This window comes from Paroedura picta, chromosome 4 (assembly GCF_049243985.1).
Source record: "Paroedura picta isolate Pp20150507F chromosome 4, Ppicta_v3.0, whole genome shotgun sequence".
Taxonomy (NCBI): domain Eukaryota; kingdom Metazoa; phylum Chordata; class Lepidosauria; order Squamata; family Gekkonidae; genus Paroedura; species Paroedura picta.
In genome coordinates this window covers 79,799,264-79,821,708 of record NC_135372.1, presented here as the reverse complement: position 1 = coordinate 79,821,708, position 22,445 = coordinate 79,799,264, and the positions used below count along the sequence as shown (strand labels likewise).

Sequence of the window (22,445 nt, the reverse complement as noted above, 5' to 3'; positions counted from 1 at the left end):
ACCATGCAAAAGAAGAACCAAATGCAGCTCTTACTGTAAAATCCTGAAGAGCAAAGAAAAACAGAATAGGATAATTTATCAACTGCAACAATGGAAATCAACAGCTGTTTAACCCTGTTAAAAGCTAAATGAAGGTTAAAATACTAAAAATAAATACTGTTCTTTCTTATTATATGAGCCATAAAGGTAAAGGTATCCCCTGTGCAAGCATCAGGTCATGTCTGACCCTTGGGGTGACACCCTCCAGCGTTTTCATGGCAGACTCACAGGGTGGCCTTGCTAGTGCCTTCCCCAGTCACTACCATTTACCCCCCAGCAAGCTGGGTGCTCATTTTACCGACCTCGGAAGGATGGGAGGCTGAGTCAACCTTGAGCCAGCTGCTGGGATTGAACTCCCAACCTCATGGACAGACAGCTTCAGACAGCATTTCTGCAGCTTACCACTCTGCGCAACAAGAGGCTCATGAGCCATAGATGAGTTAATCATAATTTTTCTCTATTTAAACTGTTTTCTTTACCCATTATGATATCTGAGACATCTGTCAGATAGAGACATTATCATTTTATGAGCTGGACAATATCTCAGACCAGTTTATATTGTGCTTTTTCTTTTACCCACCTTTTTAAAGGCTTCTGGCATACATCGATCCATAAATCTCCTGCAGTTTTCATCAGAATCAGAAAGTCCTGATTTTGAAAGGGGGAGAAAGGAAAAACTTAGTATGCTGCTAAATTTTACAAGCAATGGGATAAAATTTCAGCATGTTTCAAATGATGGGATGGCTACCCACAGAAGTCCCATTTAGCAAGATGCTTTCATGGTTTCCCAAAGATGTTGGGACCTTTAAGATCAAAGAAATCCAAATAAGCAATGGGTTGGATCCAACCAACTTTTTCACTCAAACTCACCTAAATTCCCTCTTTACTACAGACACATCCTACATGGCAGATCCAATGATCAGCAGCACAGCCTTTTTGATGGTCAAAAGGTGGTCACCAGTGGAAAAGCTGGTTGGATCAGACCCTATATTTGTAATAAAGAATCATGTGCATGTCTTTAAGAAAGGTGGTTTAAGCATTTTAACAAATGCATGAAATAAACAAGAAGCAGCTTGGATCCTGCCTAGATTTCTCTCCTGCCACAAAAGCTGCTCATGGGGAATGGGAGGAAATTAGACATCTGCCACAGGGAGATCACTGAAAATTACCTCCCCTTGTGCCTGCATATTTTTAATGCTTTGAGTTTAATACTGAAACAACACATCTTCCATACTCCTTCCATGCAAGGCAAAGTGAAATATATAAGGCTACAAGTAGTTGCAGATTAAGGCCATAATCTAAAGCAGCGGTCCACAACATTTTAAAGGTTGCGGCCCGTTGCCAAGGGGTGGGGGGAGAGAGTAACCCGGGGCCCCGTGCATGTGCGGACCCGCCCGCATACGCATTTGCGCATGGCAGTGGCGCAAACATGCATGTGTGGCAGTTTCGAGCAGGAGCTCATGTGCGGACCCGCTGCACATGCAAGTTTGTGCATGGTGGCAGCGCAATTGTGCACGCACAGCAGTTTCGCATGGAGGTGGTACAAATGTGCATGTCCTTCAGCGGCCGATTAGCTCGTGGCCTGGCGAGCTTCTTGCTGCAGGATGGGGTGGGGAGAGGGAGCTGTGGCCCGCTGCTGAGGCTCTCACAGCCCGGCAATGGGCCGCAGCCCGGGGGTTGATGACCCCCAATCTAAAGAATCTAAAGAATCATAACAATAGTTCCCAGATCTTAACTAGCATGAACTGAGGTACTTCAAAAGAACGTTTGACATATAGTACAAGGAATCTGCTGTACAAATAAAAAATAGAAAATTTCCACAGGACTAGCTTGAGCTCCATGCTTAAGTCTAAACCTCTCTTTGGAACCAAGTCTCAGCAAGACGTACCAGATGGTACAACAATAAGACACCAGGATAAGAAACGGTAAGTAGAGAAAGATTACTGCTTACAAAACTCTTGGGTGTAGCAGGACTCTGAGACTCACTAATGTGGCATCAGATAACAAACCTACAGAGACTAGCGGTCAAATTGCCTGCAGGTAAGCTAAGGTATAAACAGAGCCTGATGTAACTGTGATTCAAGTAAAAGTGAAATGTAATAATTCAGAACATCATAGAATACCAATTTCTTTTCTCTGTCTTCATTCAACAATGTAAAGTTAGACAATAAAATATACATAAACTGGAGACCTCAACTCATCTTTAAATGTTAGATAATGCCCAAAGATCCTAGATTCGGATCCCCAACAAGGCATCCATCCAAAGTTTCATGGTACCTGGCAAATATTCTTAGAAAGTGGATGGGGATCCTGCCCAGCATGACCTCTGATTGCCTGTGCAAATTAAAACATTGTTTTGGAGGTAGATTCACCTACAATGCTGGTTTTGTTCTCTTTCATGCATCTTTCCTCTTCACTTGGGCATCCTCTGTGTGTATCGTTCTGCCTCCTGTGGTGGCTGTTTGTGGTTGGCTTTGCCTTCATTGGCAACCATTCTATGGCTGTGGAAACTTGTATTTCAGAGACACCCACAGGCTCCAAAATGCTGGGGAACCCTGTCCTAGTTATATATATTTTAGAAACAATATGGTGACAGCTATTAAGAGTCTCATGTTAACAAGCTCATTAACAGAAATATTTCTAGTTCAGGAACAGCTGCTGCCTGGTAACTAACACAGTACTAGTGAACTTCTGCAGTCTCTTCCACATTTAAGAGGGCATGAGTTATTGGTGATACAAATTCATCCAAGGCACCAAGATGAAATGATTAATAAAGTAATATACAAGTAGACTGCAGCCTAAGAATTAGTGTCCTATTTCTTTACTAACGGATCATAGGAAGATAAGATGGACACATTAAAAACTTAAACAGTCCTGCCCTTCAATGCCTGTTTTGAGGGCATTAGAAGACTATTCATCAGCATTAGTTCATGCTGAGCAGTGATTATGGTACAACAATCTGATTGTAAAACTCCTGTATTATCATTTCCTTTGATAGGATCACTGCACAAAGGAATGTGCTTTTAAACAAACAGCACAGGTATAGGGGAATATGATTACCTATAATGTGGTCTTGGTATTGTTACAAAGATACATATCCCTGTAACACCAACTTTTAACTGTAAGGAAAAAGTAGTAGTCTTCAAGGAAAGCCCAGAGCATATCTTTTAGTTCAATTTTTGCACAAAGTATATACTAAAGGAGGGATACAAGTATATACAGAAAAGGACACATAACATGTGTATTTGTCTATAAGGTTTCTCACTGCCATTAGTGTGTATGATGCATGAAGAAAAATGCTGGAATTTAGTCCTTAGCGGAAGAATTTTTGTTAGACAGTGTTTAATAAACACAAGCCAGGCCTTGACAAATTTTCTTTGGTTGTAGGAGCCAGCCCATAAATATAAGAGCCAGATTTCTAGCCTTCAAGATTTTGCATTTTAATGACAATATTTTCTAATTATTGTTATCAGAAAAGCTAATTCTTCATAGTTGAGCCCAGGGCCCTCTCCCCTTACCTGCTGCTGGCTCCAGGCACTGATGTGCGTCTGAGAGCAAAGAGGCTAGTCCAGGGACAGAGGGCGGGAGCTGCAGGGGCAGGGCCCTATTCCAACTTGGACAGCCAGAAACGTTCCACCCCCCAGGCTGTTTCACAAATATATAGAGGAACCATGGATAAGGATTTCTAGGCAGCATGGTGACCTGGTACCTGAGATTTGCCAAGCTGTCACACAAACTGGTTGGACACCATACTTTGCAACTCACTTCAGCAACTAAATGGCTCTTATAAGGCAGTAGTTTTCAATTTTTTTTCATCTGGGCTATATCATTAGTGGCTCTTATAGTTCTGAAAAGCCCTCCTCGGCGGAGTATGTCTGGCTAGGCATGCCGATTGGGCCGGTCCCTAGAGGGCCTGCCGCCACAAGGCAGCTGTGCGACGCTCTACAAGCCTTGTGCCTAGACACAGCTGGGGCGCCAAGCCGAGTGGACTTGCAGAGTCCTGGCTGGTCCTTTGCTTGGCCCGGCTGTACGACGGGAGGCCAGGGCTCTGAGCGCTTGACCTCCTGTGCTGCTGAGCCAGCTGCCGCTGTGGGAGCCGAGCCCACGCCTCAAGGCACCTACCCTCCAGAAGTGTCCAGCCACTCTAGGTACAATGCCAGTTCCCACCCCTCTCTAGCGCCCATTGCATTCCCTTCTGCAACGGGATTTCTGGCTAGTATACATATACTACAATAAAGAAAACATATTGAGAACATGAGGAATGCCTTTCCCTTGCTCCCAAATTCTTGCAACCTGTCATCATGGAGAGGGCCCATGGGGAGGACCCATGGAAAGACTCTAGTGCAAATGACTTGGTTTCCATGCACATATGAACCTCATAACTTTTCTCTATGTAAAAGCATAACCCACATATTCTTTAACACAATTATAAAGATCTGGAGAACAGGCTGCTCCTTGCCATATTAGCTTCCACTTTAGTTTCTCCCACCTAACTCAACTTTTCTTGCCCATCTCAGTCAAGTACAATCTCCATTCCCTCTCTTCCCCATTTCCTCTCTTCCTCAGCTCCACAAAAATAAAAACAAGTATCCACATACAATTTCCAAGGAGATATCACAGCTGAGCTCCTAGAATATTCATCCATACACTTGTAAGGTTGCAAAGTGTCCATGAAATGTTAGAAACAAGACTTCTGCCATCTAGTGTACTTATCCCACAAACGTGCATATCAAGAAAGATGACTACTAGCCTTTTCCTAAATTAGAGACTCTTTGGTTTCTGCTGCAATAAACGACATGGTTTCATTTCTGAGAGCTTCTTGACAACAGGCTTATTAAACTGAAAAAAAGATTAATTTGTCCATCATGCTACTTTCTTAGGCTAGCAGCTCAAGTGTTTATTAATAACCATTTTTTTTTCACAAGGGCTAAATTTGTGTCACTTTTCACACATTCTAAACAGAACAATAATTCCAAATGAAATTTTTATAGACAACTAAAAGAAAACGGAAAAATATAGAAAAATATATGGCACACTGCTGAAAACATGACAGTCAAGTGGATTCTTAGAAGAAAATTAAAATGTGGTTAAAAGCATTTATAAGCCATTTATGATGGAAACAAGAAAAGGCAACCTCTATATTTACTTATATATTCATTTATACCCTGCCCTTTCCCGGAGGCTCAGGGTAGCTTACAGAGGGGTTAAAATACATAGCAAAGTAAATATTAAATTAGACTTTAAATAATCAGAGGCAATTCTTTTTTCTCTCACTATATGAAAGTTAACATAATTTTACCTTATAAGGCAATAAAGTATGCTTCTGTTTTATTTTAACAGAGTAAGCTTACCCAGTCTTGCTAGATAGGTGGATGCAATTAGACATTTGCCAAGAGACTCTTCCCGCTTATATGGGATGGACCAGTGATCTGTTAGTACTCTGCTCTCCAGTTCATAAAGATTTGTTGTAGGAAATTCAATACCTTCTCCAGAACAGTTCCCATTTTCATCATTTTTCTGTTAAAAAAAGAAGCAACATATGAAGAGGCTATCTTTGGCATTCCAGTGACTGTTATCAGAAGCATGTTCGTATTTGAAAAGCAAAGATTTTACAAGCAAGGTAGCTAATATGCAACAAGTATTCAAGTACTCAAATCAGAACCTATACCTGCCATTTTTCTGCTTTCTTCAAATTTCCAATCTGAGAGAAAATTATTATTATTATTTATTATTATCGTTTAATTTATATCCCGCCTCCCCCCGGAAGCTCGAGGCAGGTCACATAAAATCAATCCCCTAAAAATGTGGGGATGCTAGAAAAATAGCTAACACTGACACATTCTCTCCCATTTTGCTTTCTATGTTGCTGAATCAGATAATGTAACAGACAAATGGTGCTGGGTTAGACAACTACTAGCTAACTAGAATGTACCATATAAATCTTACAATGGATAGACCAGAACACATCACAATGCCGATTAATGCTCCCTCCCAAGCACAGGTCTGTAAAATAGTTTTGTAGAAAGTCAAGGGGAGCTAGATGCCCACTGTCTCTCCCCCAGTCAAACAAGCAGTAACTATAACTCTCCTGTCAGAAGGAGCAGTGGGACAGACAAATGTGAAGGCCCAGAAAGAGAAAAAAAACCCCAGACTAATGTAGAAAGAAAGGTTTTTCTGTCCATCCCTAAAACCTTTTTTCAATTTTCCCAAGGGGAAAACTGGAAATTTTGGAGAGCATTGAAAAAAATACTATTAAATATTTTATTTTGAAATGAACAAAACGTTTTTAAAGATAGCATTTTATCCAGAATATATGTAAAATGAGGGTTTGTATATGAGACAATCTACAGCATTAGATAATGATATTTCTGTGTATCATAAAATATACAGCATGACTTCAAGATTGTAGTTATTGTTTAAATGTGACATATATTTGTCCACAATCAATATGTTGTAACATGTTGCATCTGTTTGCTTGCTAACTGAGTATTTCCACTATGATCACAGATGGGCATAAGGGTATCATATACATATACAGAAAGCATCCAGCTTAACTATATTGCACATAGATTCAAGTGGTAGCCGTGTTGGCACAACAAAACAAAATCAGAGTCCAGTGGCACCTTTAAGATCAACAAAGATTTATTCGAAAGCTCACGCCTTGAATAAATCTTTGTTGGTCTTAAAGGTACCATTGGACTCTGATTTTATTTTATATTGCACATATTTATCCGTGAGCTGTTAATATACCTAATAGAAGTACTTACTGCAGCAGTAGGTAAAATCCTAGAATGAAAATACTTGTTTTCATAATACTGTCTTTGCACTAATCATACCCTCAGACCCAAACCCAAAAAATGACAGGAAGAAGTGATGGAGAATTCCCCATCAAAGTCTTACCTTCTGTGATCCCACCAGAAATCCTACATAATTTGAATGAAATTTTACACTGAACAGGACACTAATGACTGCTGCAATCAGGTACTGGCAACTGTGGCAACAGAGCCTAATATACCTGGAAAATGATTGTTATATATCTAGCTAAACTACCGGCTGTCAAATTATGAGTAAAGGAATTTAAAACCATAGGCAAAGAGTTATAACAAGCAGTTGTGGGAGAAAACAAAATAATATCCAATCACTCCTCATAATCTTGTATACTCCTCCTACTTTTATTTAAGGTAGTGGTGAAGCAATCAATCACCAGAATTTTGTTTCCCACAGAGCCATTTGCCATGTTGGAAAAAGCCAAAAATCAATATGAAGTCCTATTCCCCATGCTTTTGTTTAATCTAGTTACTTCTGCTCCAGTCAAAAGTGAACCCTGCAATCAAAGTCATGTATTAGAGGTTGGGGGAAGAGTTAACAATGTATCCTTGCTTTAGAGATTAATTAACATCAAGCCTGAAAACCCTGGATCTAAAGGTATTGTACTGCTCATAACCAAAGGAGTCTCTGAAGTCCTCCACCATATACAAGATGTGTGGGCAAAGATTGGCCACTGTCCTAGCTTAAGATTTAGCCTTTTCAGAAAGTGCCAACAGGATGCAAACTGTTGCCAGCCACATATGTTTAACAATAAAACCCCCACAGGAACATATCTACTAGAAAAAGTCTGAAACCATGACTCACAACTGGTCACCAAAGAGGCTGTTTTCTATTAGTGTGTATACTTGGACAAGAGTCAAAATCTGTGACTTAGCAGTCATGGGCTGCATTTTTGAGTACTAGTTTACCATTTCAATTATTGCCTTCATTTCCTGATCTAACAAGAACCATCACGTATTAAAAACAACTGAAATATTTTTTGTGACAGCACATTAAAAATGCAGAAGCAGGAAATAATTATCTAGGAAAACATCCATAAGGAAGTGGCAGAGAGAACATTAAATTATACAGATTTCCCATTTCACTAGAGTAATAGCAAAAACACTGTGCATACTGAATTTAATCTATGAGAGTGAATGAAATGTATTTATTGTTGGAGTTGAAGCCCTCACTGACAAAGTGCATTTTGAGCTTACTGGCCCTCACTGGCAGAGTAGGCAAAACACCCCAAGGACAAATCAGGTAAAGAGTGATTTGGTTGCACGCAACCTCAACTTTATAATGTTTAGTGATAAATAAAATAAATTATTATTGTTTATTTCTATGAGGAAATAATATCTGTAAAAATACAGTCACAAGACTGAGTACATTAACAGCAATCCCTAATCCCCTATCCGTAGACCAGTACCAGTCCATGGATCAGTTGGTACCAGGCTATTTGCTAAAAGCAGCCATTAAGGTCTGAACAGCCGTCCCTTAAGACTACCCCCCCAGGCCTCAGTAAAATTATCAAGCATTGACTGATCCCCGGTGATAAAAAAGTTGGGGAGCACTGCATTAAAATACCTGGGGCTATTATGCACATACAGGTTTTCACCAAAGTCAGCACACTGACCCTTTTAAATCATCATTTTAAAAATGGTTGTGTTTCTGATACTGTGTTGTTGTTTTTTTCTGCATACGATTATGCATTTAAAAGACTTACAATGGCAAATTCTTAAGTGGGGGGGGGACAGTTCCTACATTGTACTAGATGATCGTTGGCAGACTAGGGTCAGCTGCAATGTCATCTGACTGCCTCTCTGGCATATGCTGCTGGCAGAGTCTTATGGGAATTGTAGTTCATGGACATGGAGACCTCAAGAAGAAATTTCCATGGGGACACACAGCCTTTTGAATGCCAACTACTATAACCTTTCCTCCACAAGGCACAGCATACCTCTGAGGAGGAAAGGTTAATTTCTGCTGGTTTATTGTTGTAATAGCACAGATGGGAGGGTCTGCACTGAGCAAAGGGTCCCTTGGTGGACGAGGGACATGGGGCTGCCTGTTTACCCCTTTGTGTGCGGTGACACAGGAAAGGAGACCAAAAACATGCTAACGTTTATGCATGTGAAAACAGGCATCTTTGGCACCATCATTAGTTGTAGTAGAGCTAGTTTCAAATATTGCACAGACACCAGCGGAAAAGTTGCACTCACTGCTACAAGGGGGGAGGACAATGCATAAATAAAAATACTATAGTGGGTTTTCCATGGTGAGAACGGTGCCACATGCCAAATAAAAGTCTTTTTTTCAAGACTTTTTGCAATGTTTCCTGCTGTCCATAAAACTCCCCTTTACTGTTCATCCACAGAACTAATGTCTTCATATCCTCAAGTTTATGAAATAGCAGATTTGTATACCGTTACAGATTTACATGCTGATGTACTTTAAACTACAACTTATTATATCACCTGGAGTATTTCTACCTTCTGACATTTTTAAATTTGAAAATTTGTCTGGCAGGCTTTGGATACTGAGTAAAGGAAAGCAAACAAATCTACAAGTCTAAATTGAACCAAAAACTCAGGATTTGTGTGTATGAATGAAAGTACAAATAAAAGCTACAAAAGATAAGACCCTCTCGTGTCTATCTTACAAAAGACTGTAATTTAAAAGCATTCCAAATGATTTGCTGGAATTAACTTCTAATAGTGGCGATTTCTGTTTAACCCTAGTTTCCCTAAGTATTTCACTTCCTTATTAAACAACTGTTATTGAATAGAAGTTCTGACTGGGAAGATGACCAGAAAATTCTTCTGCTGAATGTTATCTGAAAAATGCTTCCTGCCCAGCTGAGACATTTGTTCCGTGTGTAAACTGCCTCCCACCTCCATCTATGACAAACAATTCTATCACATCAAATGTTAGTCTTCCTTTGATGGTTACTTCAGTAAGCAGCAAACTATTTCACACTGGATTTGAAAATCTTTTACAACTGGAAGTCAATATAAACAAACTACTTAAGGCTGGAAGCATTATTAACATTGTTTTTCAGTGTAACCGACAGTTTTAATCAGTGAAAAAAGTTATCTGCTATGCAAGACAAAAGCCTGAGAAAAAGACAAATGGGTAGATTCCAGAAGGGCCTCTTTTATATCAATAAAAACAAATGCCAGGAGCTAGAAAGCAATTAGAATACTAACATCATAAAATGAGGCTCCTAATGGCACACCATTCATATATTTTTTGTATTGTTTTAAAGTTTCCAATGGCAAGTACTTCATACAATTTTCATAGAAACTTTACATGTCACATATACCTCTTCAATAGTCATATTTTGTAAAGAGAACTTGATTAAAGACCAATAGAATATAATCAAGATTAGTGCTTTATTTTGTAGAATTCAGCACACATTAATGATCTTAAAGCAGCTCTTAAACTCTATAATTTACACCGCTAATAATGCTAGACTGTAAAGATTTTGCTGCACATGTTGAACATTTTAATTAGGGTGTTTGTTTTGAATAGTATTTCTTGGAGGAAATTATAATGCTTGACCTATACCAATCGGGCTTCCGTCCTGGCCACGGGGTAGAGACAGTTCTGGTCGCCTTGATGGATGACCTCCATCGCCAGCTGGATCGGGGTGGATCCGGCCTTGCTAGTTCTGTTAAATCTGTTGACTGCTTTTGATATGGCCAACCATGAACTGCTGGCCCACCGCCTTGCTGGTAGGGGGCACAGCTTTAGGCTGGATATGCTCCTTTCTCCATAACTGGACCCAGAGGGTGGCAGTGGGGGATGAGTTGTCATGCTCCTATAGACTCCCTTGTGGAGTCCCACAGGGGACGGTTCTCTCCCCCATGCTTTTCAACATCTTTATGTGCCCTCTGGCCCAGTTGGTACAGAGCTTCAGGCTGGGCTGTCATCAATATGCTGATGACACCCAGCTCTATCTCCTCATGGATGGCCAGCCGGACTTCCCCCTCCCCTGGAACCATTTGCCAGATGTTTGGAAGCTGTTGCTCGATGGTTAGAGCAGAGCTACTTGAAACTCAACCCCACCAAGAAGGAGGTCCTGTGGCTGAGGCACAGGGGGTTGGGCCAGGACTGGATACATCATCAACCACTCTCTTATCCTTTTCAGGAATTAACTCCAGCAGCTTTCTAAACCAGGCAATTCCTGCCCTGTTTATGATTGATGCGGCTGATGAGGCCTCGATGGCCATGACCACTGCCTCATGAGTGCAGCATAGGGCAGTTTTTGCCTTTTTGTCCATAGCATCTTGAAGGAAACCCTCTCCATCCTCAGAGACGAGGCCACCAGATTGAAGAGCTGCGATGGGAGTATTTATCAGGGGGATTTGTAGGATGGAATCCTCATCTGAGGAAGATTTATATCTATTTGGATTAACCCTCACTCTCTCCTAAGCAGCCTTAGTGGGCCAATTCTGGCTACCCTCCCTATGGTGCCTGGAAGGGCTTCTGGAATTTCTCTCATACTCCTCTATCTGCTCTCTCATGGCAGCTTTTAACATATTAAAAAGTCTGGAGGAAGGGAACCTAGAGAACTCCCTGGTGCATGATCTGGGGAGGGTGGGGGAGGTTTACTTATCTGCTTCAATGAAGTAGACTGTTCCTCAAAATGGCCGCTGACAGGAACAGTTGGAAAAGATGGCTGATTATGAGCTTGTGCAATAGCCAGGTCTGAACCACGTGGCTTTTTGGTGGGCAGCACCTCCAAGCGCTCGTTCTCACTTGCGGCCCCGGCGGCAATGGCAGCCCGAAACGGATTGCTGCTGGCCACGCCCGCAGAAGTGGATGGCATCATGGGGGCCGGAGGATTGTTGTCCAAGGAGAAGCCCTTAGAATGAACATGTTTGGCAGCCGTAGGATCGCTGCGATCCAAACGTTATCAATGCAAAAAACGGCAGCTCTGCTAAGCAGGCGCCTGAAGGGTGCATACTAAGCTTCAAACAGGAAAAAACTTTTAAGCTTTTAAACTTTTAGGAGCAGCAGCTCCATTAAGGGGCTCCTTAAAGGCATGCAATAAAAGATTTTAATCTTTTAACCTTTAAACTTAAGAATCAATTCTAACAATTCTAACTTCTCAACTATAATCTAATTAGAACTATTAAGCAATTTAACTCTAACAATAAGAATTAACCAACTACGCATTAATAATTGGGAAGACGAGTCAGACCTGCTATTCCCAGGATAGGCAGGAAGACGACTGGAGCAGGGTGCCCCCCACCACACAGGACAGGAAGTTGAAAATTAGTTCTGCCTCCCAGTTAAAGTGGTGCCGAACATCCACTGAGGCGTCCTCTTGAATATCAAGGGAGAAGACCTATTCAGCCTGGAACAGTGGTCCCCAACCTGCGGGCCGCGAAGACCATGGCGCCGGGCCGCAGCTCCCTCTCCCCGCCCCCCCGCAGTAAAAAACTTCCCAGGCCGCAAGCTTGCGGCCCGGGAAGCTTCTTACTGCGGGAGGGCGGGGAGAGGGAATCAGGGCCGGGCCGCGCATCGCGCATGCGTGGCCCGATGCCCTGCCGATCTGCAGCCTCAGAAAGGTTGGGGACCACTGGCCTGGAAGACTCACTGGATGGTGAGGAGCTGTCAGGAGATTGACTCAGTTGGCAGCATGCTGCCAGTCTCAATGGGGCACAGCTGAGGCTCCTTCCTCAGACAGGGACTAGGCTGAGCTGCAAGTCCTTTGGTGGATGCTTTCTCCAGCCAGCCAAGGTGACTTAAGGAGGGGACTGAGGCAAGCATTCTAAATAATCATTTTTATATTTGAAGTTAGCACTAATGATGTGGCAGCGAACACAGACAGTATTTGCTGGTTTTGTAACATCTAGTCAAAAATTAAATTGCAACTGAAGATTAATGATTAGACCTGATAGAAAAGAAGACAGTAAGGTCAAAAGCAACAAATCTGTTGCATTAGGTTTACTTAAGTTTAATGCAGATAACAACTATTTACTGAGCTACTGATATTTGGAGGTTTTGATCAAAATATCTAAAGCTGTTCTGTTTCCAGAAGGGATAACTGCTGTCTGTGTCATAGGAATGTTTTAAAGATGAATAAGGTAAGGAATGTTAAAAGTTCTTAGTGCTCTAAAAGCACTACATATTAATAATTAATTCCTGTACAAGGATTAATCATGAATTTAAAAGCATGGTGGTAAAGGATAAAATCTACCTAAGCATTGTTTCTTGGAGCAATTGCACATTTATGAATTCACACAAAACAGGATATATGCTTTTGGTAAGAAGCACTTTAAAGTATTCCTTGGCAAGAGCATTTCTGAAATTGTCATACTATGTCTGAACTACTTTTAAATCTTCAATGTTTCCTTTTTTAACATTTTTCTTTTTTTACTGCAGCAGCTGAACTGTGTGTGAAGTACATAGTACGCAAACACGTTAACTGGAGTCTGTGCCAAAGAAAATATGAAAATCAGCCTCATTCCATCATTTTGCCTACAAGGAAAAACAGGTCTACTGATAAAATTTAGGATATTAATTTATAAGGTCAGTTGCAGGATGCTGTTGAAATGGTAATTTATTAGGAAGGGACCATGGGAGGAAGTGCGCCTACCCACCCTGGACGGTGTGCAGCTCTTAGCAACTCAGTCCATCAGGAACCTGGGATTGAAAGGGACCATGGGATGGAAGCGTGACTGCCCACCCTGGACAGTGTGCAGCTCTTAGACCGTTTACGCATTGGGAACTTCACTGCCTCAGCTTCCATGCAAGAACACAAATTGGGGGTAGATGAGGTGCACCGGGCCAAATGCTCCGCCATGTGGGTGCAGGAAGAGGTGGGGCAACCTGCCACGTCTAAAACTCCAGCCTGCAGTCCAGCATGAAACCTCCAGTGCATAACGGTCTTAGTGGCTCACTGTGCCAGAATCCTGGGTGTGATCCTGGAAGTTTCCCTTACAATGGAAGCCCAGGTCACAAAAATAGCGTGGCTGGCATTTTACCACCTCTGCCAAGCCAAACTACTAGCGCTCTACATGGAACCAGAGCACCTAGCCACACTGATCCACGTGAGGGTCACCTCCAGACTGGACTTCTGCAACTTGCTCTACATAGGCCTACCCTTATCCTTGATCCAGAAATCACAGCTGGTGCAGAACACCGTGGCCAGGATTCTCACTGAGACATCATGGAGATCCCATATCCGGCTGTTAGTCCAACAACTCCCAGTTAAATTCTGGATTAAGCTTAAGGTTTTGGTAACCATTTTGAAGGCCATACGTAGTCTGAGCCCAGTGTATCTGAGACCGCCTCCCTGCCTATACCCCCCAAAGAGCCTTACGCTCCACCACCTCCAACTGGCTGTGGATCCCTGGCACCAGAGAAACACGTCGGACTTCAACAAGGCCCAGAGCCTTCTCAGTCCTGGTCCCCACCTGGTGGAATGAGCTCCCTGAATAGATCAGGGCCTGCCTGAACTTCCACAATTCCGCAGGGCCAGCAAAAGAGAGCTTCTCCACCAGGCATTTGCTTGAGGCCAACTGACTCAAAACATTTACAGATCACCCCACCCCACCCCCCAACTGAAAAATCGGACCTACCCAGGGATTGTCAATGTTATTGTTCTGTTAAAATACCGTTTTAGTTGGCATGTTATATCATGATTGTTATCAGTTATATTGCTATATGTTCTATGTAACTGTTCTACAATGTTTTATGTAAACTGCCCAGAGCCATATGGAAGGGTGCTGTAAAAAGCTACTAAAGAAAGAAAGAAGAATGAATTCAAAGGGGTAAGTTGTAGCTACATGGCACCAAATATTGGTGCATATCTAAATATACAAAAGACACCATAACATATTACTTTAAAAAACAACTAATACTTGACAGAAAAGATATAAGTGAAAAGAAAAGGGAGTCAAATCTACAGAAGTAATAGCAAGTGTTGAAGTAACAAAATTCCATTTCTACCTTAGTTTTTAATTGTTATTGAGTAAGATCTTTGTTGCTTTCTAAAGATATGCTACCGGATCTTTATTTTATTTTTAAGTATTTTATATTTTATTGACATGATTATTTGAGATGAGGGAATATTACTTTTTATTCTAAAACTCCCTCTTCGAGAGGACCTGACCACTGATTTCTAGGCCATGACCTTTCGAGACAAATATACTTCTGCTGCCAAATACAGTTCAGTTGAAGGAATCTGGAAATGCCCTATACCTGGGGTCCCCAACCTTTTGGCACATGGGGGCCACATTAGCGTGCCCAGTGCTTAAAGAGGGCCACATCTTAAACCAATGTAACAAAATTATTAGCCAACTTATTTAGATCAAAAGTAAACATTCAAAGGTTAATGAAGAAATGCAATCCCTTTTGGAACAATATTTTATTTGGAATCTTTTTATTTAGCTGCACATGCTTACCTAGTCAGTGTGATTTTTGTGGCATTTTTCTGTTTGCCAAGGCATTTATATCCAAGTCATGGTTTATGACAGACACTCTTAAAATGTCATGTAACTGTTCATCTGACCAACACTTCGAAGTCACAATTTTCATCTTGGAAAAGGTTTGTTCACAGATGTATGCGATGCCAAAGACTGTGAACATGCCTGCAGCAAATTTCTTTAGGTTGATAAATATATCAGGTAGAGAATAGAAATCTAACAGACTATTTTCTTTGTAAATGTCTCTGAGATGATCACTGGGTTGCAAATCAAATAGTTCCATCTGAAAAAAGTTAAAGGGACAGGATGAATAGTGGTAGATGGTGCCTCTTGAGGTGGGAAGAACAGTATGGGCCTGAGGGAAAATGCCCTGAGGGTGATAGCAGCAGACAAGCAGCTTAGAGGGCTGCACAAAGCGAGGTTGGAGGACACATGCAGCTTGTGGGCCTCAGTTTGGGGACCCTTGCCCAATACCAAGCAGAATTACTACCAGAATTGACAGCACTCTGCCAGACTGTCTATCCCATATTTTCAGCATGAAGTCTTGAGTCTTGGGTGGAACTTACCTGAAACTAAAAAATCAAATTTAGAGTCCAGTGGTACCTTTAAGACCAACAAAGTTTTATTCAGAGTAGAGGTGTGGCTAAAGATGTCGTCCTGAGAGGGTGGCAGGGCATCTGCTCTGCTATCTCTGAAGCCTGACAGGGGTCAATTGTGCAAGCAATTGGCAGAAAAGAGGAGGGGTACGCAAATCCCACCTCACCTTTCTACCCAGGAAGTTCTTGGGGCCGTCTCCAATCCTTTAGGGAGTATATCTCCCTGGATTATAGGCTGTCAGCGTTCCAGGTCCAGAGGACGACTGCCATTTTCTACCTCGGACTTTCCTTTCTTTCTTTAATCTTAAAGTATCTGCTTCAACCCTACATGATGATTTACCACAAATGAACGCTTTGAACTGAGGGGAGGACATCGGCTGAGTTCCAAAACATCATTTACTGCATCATTTACTGCAAGTATCTCTCGTTTTTTTTTCTTCGTCTTTCTTCCCGCATCAAAGCCCTTTGTTTCCCCCCTCCTCTTACTCTGCTCTGCCTGAAGCCACCTCGTTAAGAGGCAGGCTAATTCTCCTAACTAAGCAGAAGAAGGACTCAAATCAACTCGAACTAATTGGCAAAAGCTCTTATTGTAATTGTTTTGGTTTTCGAAGATAAGAAGATAAGAGCTGTGAATGGGAAAATCTCACGAGAACTCTGTGCCAGTACGAGAATCTCTGCCTTAACTGACTTCAATACGCCACATGCCTGTGCCGGAACATTAGAGGATAAAACAGAGGACCTCTACTGGCCACTTGTAAAATTGTTTGAGGCCGGTTTTTTTTAAAGTCAAAATCATGTCTATGTTAAAAAGATTGGCTCATCTAATAGAGATACAAACCCAAGATTACAAAGTATTCTTAGATGGATTGATCAAAAATATCTCCAAGGAGATCCAAGATGGCAAGGAAGAAGTCTTCAATAGGAATGATGGATTAATAACAGTGACTGATGACAGCTTTAAACAAGGTGGAAAACCAACAGCAGAAGAGAAATCTGAAATTCATATCTTCAAGGAGATCCAAGATGCCAAGGAAGACATATTTAACAGGAATAATGGATCAATAACAGTGGCTGATGACAGCTCTAAACAAGGTGGAAAACCAACAGTAGAAGAGAAATCTGAAATTCTGGAGACGGAAAATGGGATGCCGGAGTTCTGCAGCCAAGATAAGGACACCCTTTTTAAAAAGACATACAGCCATCTCAAAGCAACAGTGTACAAAAATCAATCAAAAGAAATATGGATCTGCAGTGAAAGTAACCGATTTAAAGGATCTCTCTGGGGAAAAAATTGTATTGATACTGGAGTCCAGGAGGTGCAACGGCCTCAAGATTTATCGATGCATACTCTGCGGGAAAGAGTACAACTGCACTTTCTACGCCAAAGGCCAATGGGACAGAATATAATTTTACGGGAACGACAAGATGTAGCAAGCCTCGAGATGAGACCCCCTTAAGAAGACCGAAAGCTCATATTGTTTTATGTTTAATGTTATACTGTATTCTATATTTCCATTTTTATGAAAAAGGGGAAGCAGTGTCTCTTTCTCTCTTGTTTTTTTTGTCTCTTTTCTTTTGTAGGCATATAGGTAATATAATCATTAGTGCTGAAAATGTAAAATGGGGTTCTCCCCCCTTATTTTTTCTTTCTTCTATTAGTGTATTGTCCTAGGACTAAAGCCTACACTGACTTGTAGAAAATGTTTAATGTTAAGCTTTCAACTTCAATCTGAAAATATATCTGTTAGGATGGTTCTTAGAATGGGTCAAGCATAAATTATTTTGTAGATGTATCAGAACCAAGGATAAGGAGAAGCTATAGAAGACTGAAAGCTTATATTGTTTTATGTTTAATGTTAAGCATTTAATCTAAACCTGGAAATCTTATTATTCTCTGTATTAACAACATATACTGTATTCTACATTGCTATTTTTATGAAAAAGGGGAAGCAGTGCCTTTTTTCTCTCTTGTTTCTTTTTCTTAGTAGGCATATAGGTAATATAATCGTTAGCGTTGGAAATATAAAATGGGGCTTTCCCCCCTTATTATTATTTTTTATTGGTGTATTGTTATAGGGCCAAAGCCCATATTGATCTGTAGAAAATGCAAAGCTCTCAACTTATACCTGTCAGGATGGCTCTTAGAATGGGTCAAGTATAAATGGTTTGTAGATGTATCTGTATTAAGGATAAGGAGAAATTATGAAATCCTTTTGTAATTTTTTTTCTTTGTACATCTTTAAGGCAAAGCCCTACTTTCCTCTCCCTTCATCAGGGTATTGATACAGGGCCAAAACTCATACTGTGCTATAAGAAATGTTTAATGTTAAGCATCTAACTCAAACCTAGAAATATCTGCTAGGATAGCTCTTAGATTGTATCAAGCAGTTAATGTGAGGTCTACGATCTCTCAAGTAAGTTGACTAATAATAACTTTTCTTTTGTATATCTAAACAGGCCTTTTTTTTTTTTAAATGTAGTGGAAATGTGGATGGCTCTTAGACTCATGGCAGAGTTTTGGGCAAAAGTTTATATCACTGTGGAGTCAATGTGGGGTCGTATATTCTCAAAAGATGATTATATTTCTATCTTTATGAAAATAAAAAAAATCATTATAAAAAAAAAGTTTTATTCAGAGTACGCTTTTGCGTGCATGCACACTTCCTCAGATACAACTGACATTATATCTGAGGAACTGTGTGTGCACACGAAAGCTCATACCTTGAATAGAACTTCGTTGGTCTTAAAGGTGCCACTGGACTCTAAATTTGCTCTGCTGTTTCAGACCAACATGGCTACCCACTTGAATCTGATACAACAAATATTAGTTCTAAATTCCCGTGAAAGGGAGATGGTATTTATTATTTTGATTTATATCCTGTCACTCTCTGTGTACTCATGTTGGGTTACACAAAACAGATACCCCCCAATAATAAAACCAATCATAAACCCCTTAACATAAAAACAGAAGATGCTGCATACTCTCCATTTCTCCCCTATCTGCAGTCAATCACCACAAGGTGAAGGTTTGCAAGATGGTATAGTGTTGGCTGAAGGAAGGCCCCAGTTATTCCTGGTCCCGACCTCAACCAAAGACCTGGCAGAAGAGCTCTGTTTTGAAGGCCCTGCAGAACTGAGACAGCTCCATCAGGGCCCTCAGCTCTTCCAGAAGCTCATTCCACCAGGTCAGGGCCAGGACAGAAAACACCCTGGCCCAAGCCAAGCCAGGCGTGCTTCTCTGGGGCTAGGGATCACAAGCAAATTAGCATCCGCAGAGCAAAGAACTCTGTGGGGAGCATAAGGAGACAAGTGGTCCCTCAGACTGGTCTTGTGGGGAATATCACTGTATCATCTAACTTACAATATTACTGGAAAGAAACATAAGGATCCTCAAAGCACTATATACTAAACAGTACTCTAAAGACTACATGCAAATAGCATCAAGGGTATAGTTTAGATTTCAACTGATTACACAACAAATTCATTGTTAAAATGTTACAGTGATGTTTGCAGCTTTGTTGCTGCCCCAGCTTTGAAACAAGCATAAGCTTCTTGGTGGGAGCAGCTTCTACAAAAGGGGGTGGTAGCAGTGGAGAAAACTTAAAGGAAGAAACAGGGCCTAAGGTCAAAGATGCCCCCAAAGGATCTTGCTGGGTGACCTTTCTCCAAATCCCTTTGCCCCACCAGTAGCTTGGCTCTTATTCACTGCTTACAAGATGCACTTCAAGTATATAGCAATATTAGCACAAATTGCAACTTGTAATAAAATATATGTTACGCACTAAGATCTTAATCTATAATTTTCAGCATCAATGAATTTTGTGTTTAATTTAAGCAATGCACTATTGAGAATGAAGATCAGATATGGATCATTTGGAAACTTGTCATGAGCCTGTACTATAACTTCTTAAAGGAAAAAACTTTCCCTGCTTCAGGCAACTAAACTAACCATAACAGCAAACTCTCTCACTTTTTGGTGGCGTCAACTCCACCTTCCTTGTTTCTCTACACACACACACACACACACTTATATATGATAGCAGATAAATATAGATAAGGGCATCCCCCTGTGCAAGCACCGAGTCATGTCTGACCCTTGGGGTGACGCCCTCCAGCGTTTTCATGGCACACTCAATACGGGGTGGTTTGCCATTCCCTTCCCCAGTCATTACCGTTTTACCCCCAGCAAGCTGGGTACTCATTTTACCGACATTACAGAAGCACAGAATACTTCAAGAACAGTAACAGACTACTTGTGAACACTCACACATTCCGTGGAGCAACACAGTAAACATACATGCATTAAAACCACCACCACCATACAAAGCCCTAACTTCAACTTCCTATGGGCTTCTCAAAAGAAAAGATGACCTAATCACCCACTTCTTTACTGTTTAAGAAAAAACAGAACATCTTCAGCTATTTTGTTTAGGTATAATTTCTCTCTCCTATCAAAAGTATTTTCAAACTTTTTACTAACTTGCATCCAAGCACTAAGAATGGCTTAATGTTCATGACTGTAACTTTCTGAACTTACCCTAACTAGAACCTTAAACACTGGAAAGGCAAAAATGTAACAACAGCCTAACTGTAATGGTCTCTCCTACACAACAGCAGGAGCAATCTTATGCAGCCTTTCTCCACTCAAAGCCCATGAAAATCAGTTAAAACAATGATACTAATCCATATATGTATTATAATAGATGTATTATAATAGGTAGATATTATAATCTATGTATATACACCATTTTGAGCTGGTCTCAGGAGGGTGGTTTAGAAATTTAGTAAAGTAATACTAATAATAATCCAAACACTGAACCTAGTTCATCAGTCCTTATGCTCTTCTTGAAATCTAAGAGGAATATTCAAGTTATGAGGAATACTACTAAAATTAATTCCAGCATTCTAGATGTGTTTGTTGTTGAAACATAAATAATCAGGACACTAGTACATCATAAAGACAAACAAGATTTTATTGCAACTTGGAGTAGAACCCAGTATTATTTATTTATTTAGGATATGGCAGAGTTAAACACAGGAAGCATACAGATACAATGATTATGCAGACAGATTGGGCAATCCCCCTAAATACTAATACCTAAGTTTTAAATCTATTCAATTTCAACAGGGGAGAGTACAAAGAGCTCCATCACATCTCCTTGGAACGCCCAATGCTTACATTCCTGTGACAGATGAAAAAGAGTTTTGCAGGTTGCACCACAATCACATTTAGAATCTGTTATTTTGCCCCATTTAAACAACAGGTCTGAACAACTACTAAATCCTGTTTGTAGTCTATTAGGTATTTTCTACACTTAATATAGCAAGTCAAATTTCTGCGGGCCTCTCATTGGTGTTTATCAGGTTATGGATATTGGTAGAACTGATATAATCCATATTTGCAACCATTCATTCCTAAAATTGAAATTTTGTGATTGCAGGATTTGTGCAGATCTTATTGTCAGGTGTCGGGATTTTCGTCTGGATAGGCCTGCATCTGCCACATCTTTGTCACTGTTCTCAATTGTTTTTCTATATATACTTTGTAAAATATGAGCCTCTTGTGGCACAGAGTGGTAAGGCAGCAGAAATGCAGTCTGAAAGCTCTGCCCATGAGGCTGGGTGTTCGATCCCAGCAGCTGGCTCAAGGTTGACTCAGCCTTCCACCCTTCCAAGGTCAGTAAAATGAGTACCCAGCTTGCTGGGGGGGGGGGTAAACGGAAATGACTGGGGAAGGCACTGGCAAACCACCCCGTGTTGAGTCTGCCATGAAAACGCTAGAGGGCATCACCCCAAGGGTCAGACATGACCCGGTGCTTTGCATAGCGGATACCTTTACGTTAACTTTTTACTTTGTAAAATAGATAATTTGCAAAAAAAGATTTTATATATGAGATCATATCTTATCCATTTGGTGCCTCTTAATAATTGTGAAACAGCCTTGGAGGATGAACTGTCCCGCCTCTCCAGGGCCGTTTCCCAAAGGCCTGGAAAAGGGCCCCGCGGGGCTGGGGGAGTGCTTCCCAAAGGCCTGGAAAGGACACCTCTCAGAGGCCCCAGGTGTGCTTGCCATGCCTCTGAGAAGTGCTCCCTCTCCCCCACCTTTGCCCTCTGCACTTCCTGGCGACCTGGAAAGCTGCCGGGCAGGGCCCTTTCAAAGCCCGTTCTTATGAATGGGCTTTGAAGCTGGTCTCTGATATGTCCAACAATTAACATCCCCAGGATATATGACAGTCAGGGAGGTCTGGGGGGGGGGGGGGGAGATAACTGGCATGGGGGTGTGGGTGGGGTTTTTTTTAAGTATTTTTATTACAGTATTGTACTTTTAGGTTGTAACCTGCCATGAGCTGTCAGGCCAGGAGTTGTAGCCTAGAAATTGAATAAAATTAAAAAAATGAAATAAATAAAAAGTAAACTGCAGACCAAGGGTTCATGAAATGCAGCAAATACATGATGAAATAATAACATAAAACTCAGATGTAATCAAAACTGATATAACAGCCACTGTCCACCTCTCAAATTTTGCTAAACTAATTCACACCTAAAATAGTTAGTGAATGAC

The 22,445-nt window shown here is 41.1% G+C and overlaps 1 protein-coding gene across 3 annotated transcripts in view; it reads right to left on the bottom strand.

Moving 5' to 3' along the window:
- The window catches only part of USP24 (ubiquitin specific peptidase 24), a 95,744-nt gene that overhangs the window by 72,164 nt on the left and 1,135 nt on the right, over window positions 1-22,445 (bottom strand). For all 3 annotated transcript variants that reach the window (XM_077333607.1, XM_077333606.1, XM_077333605.1), the window contains exons 2-3: window positions 5,391-5,556; window positions 620-687 (exon numbers count right to left, since the gene is read on the bottom strand). In XM_077333607.1, coding sequence (XP_077189722.1) covers window positions 620-687; window positions 5,391-5,556 — 234 coding nt within the window. The remainder of the gene's footprint in view (window positions 1-619; window positions 688-5,390; window positions 5,557-22,445) is intronic.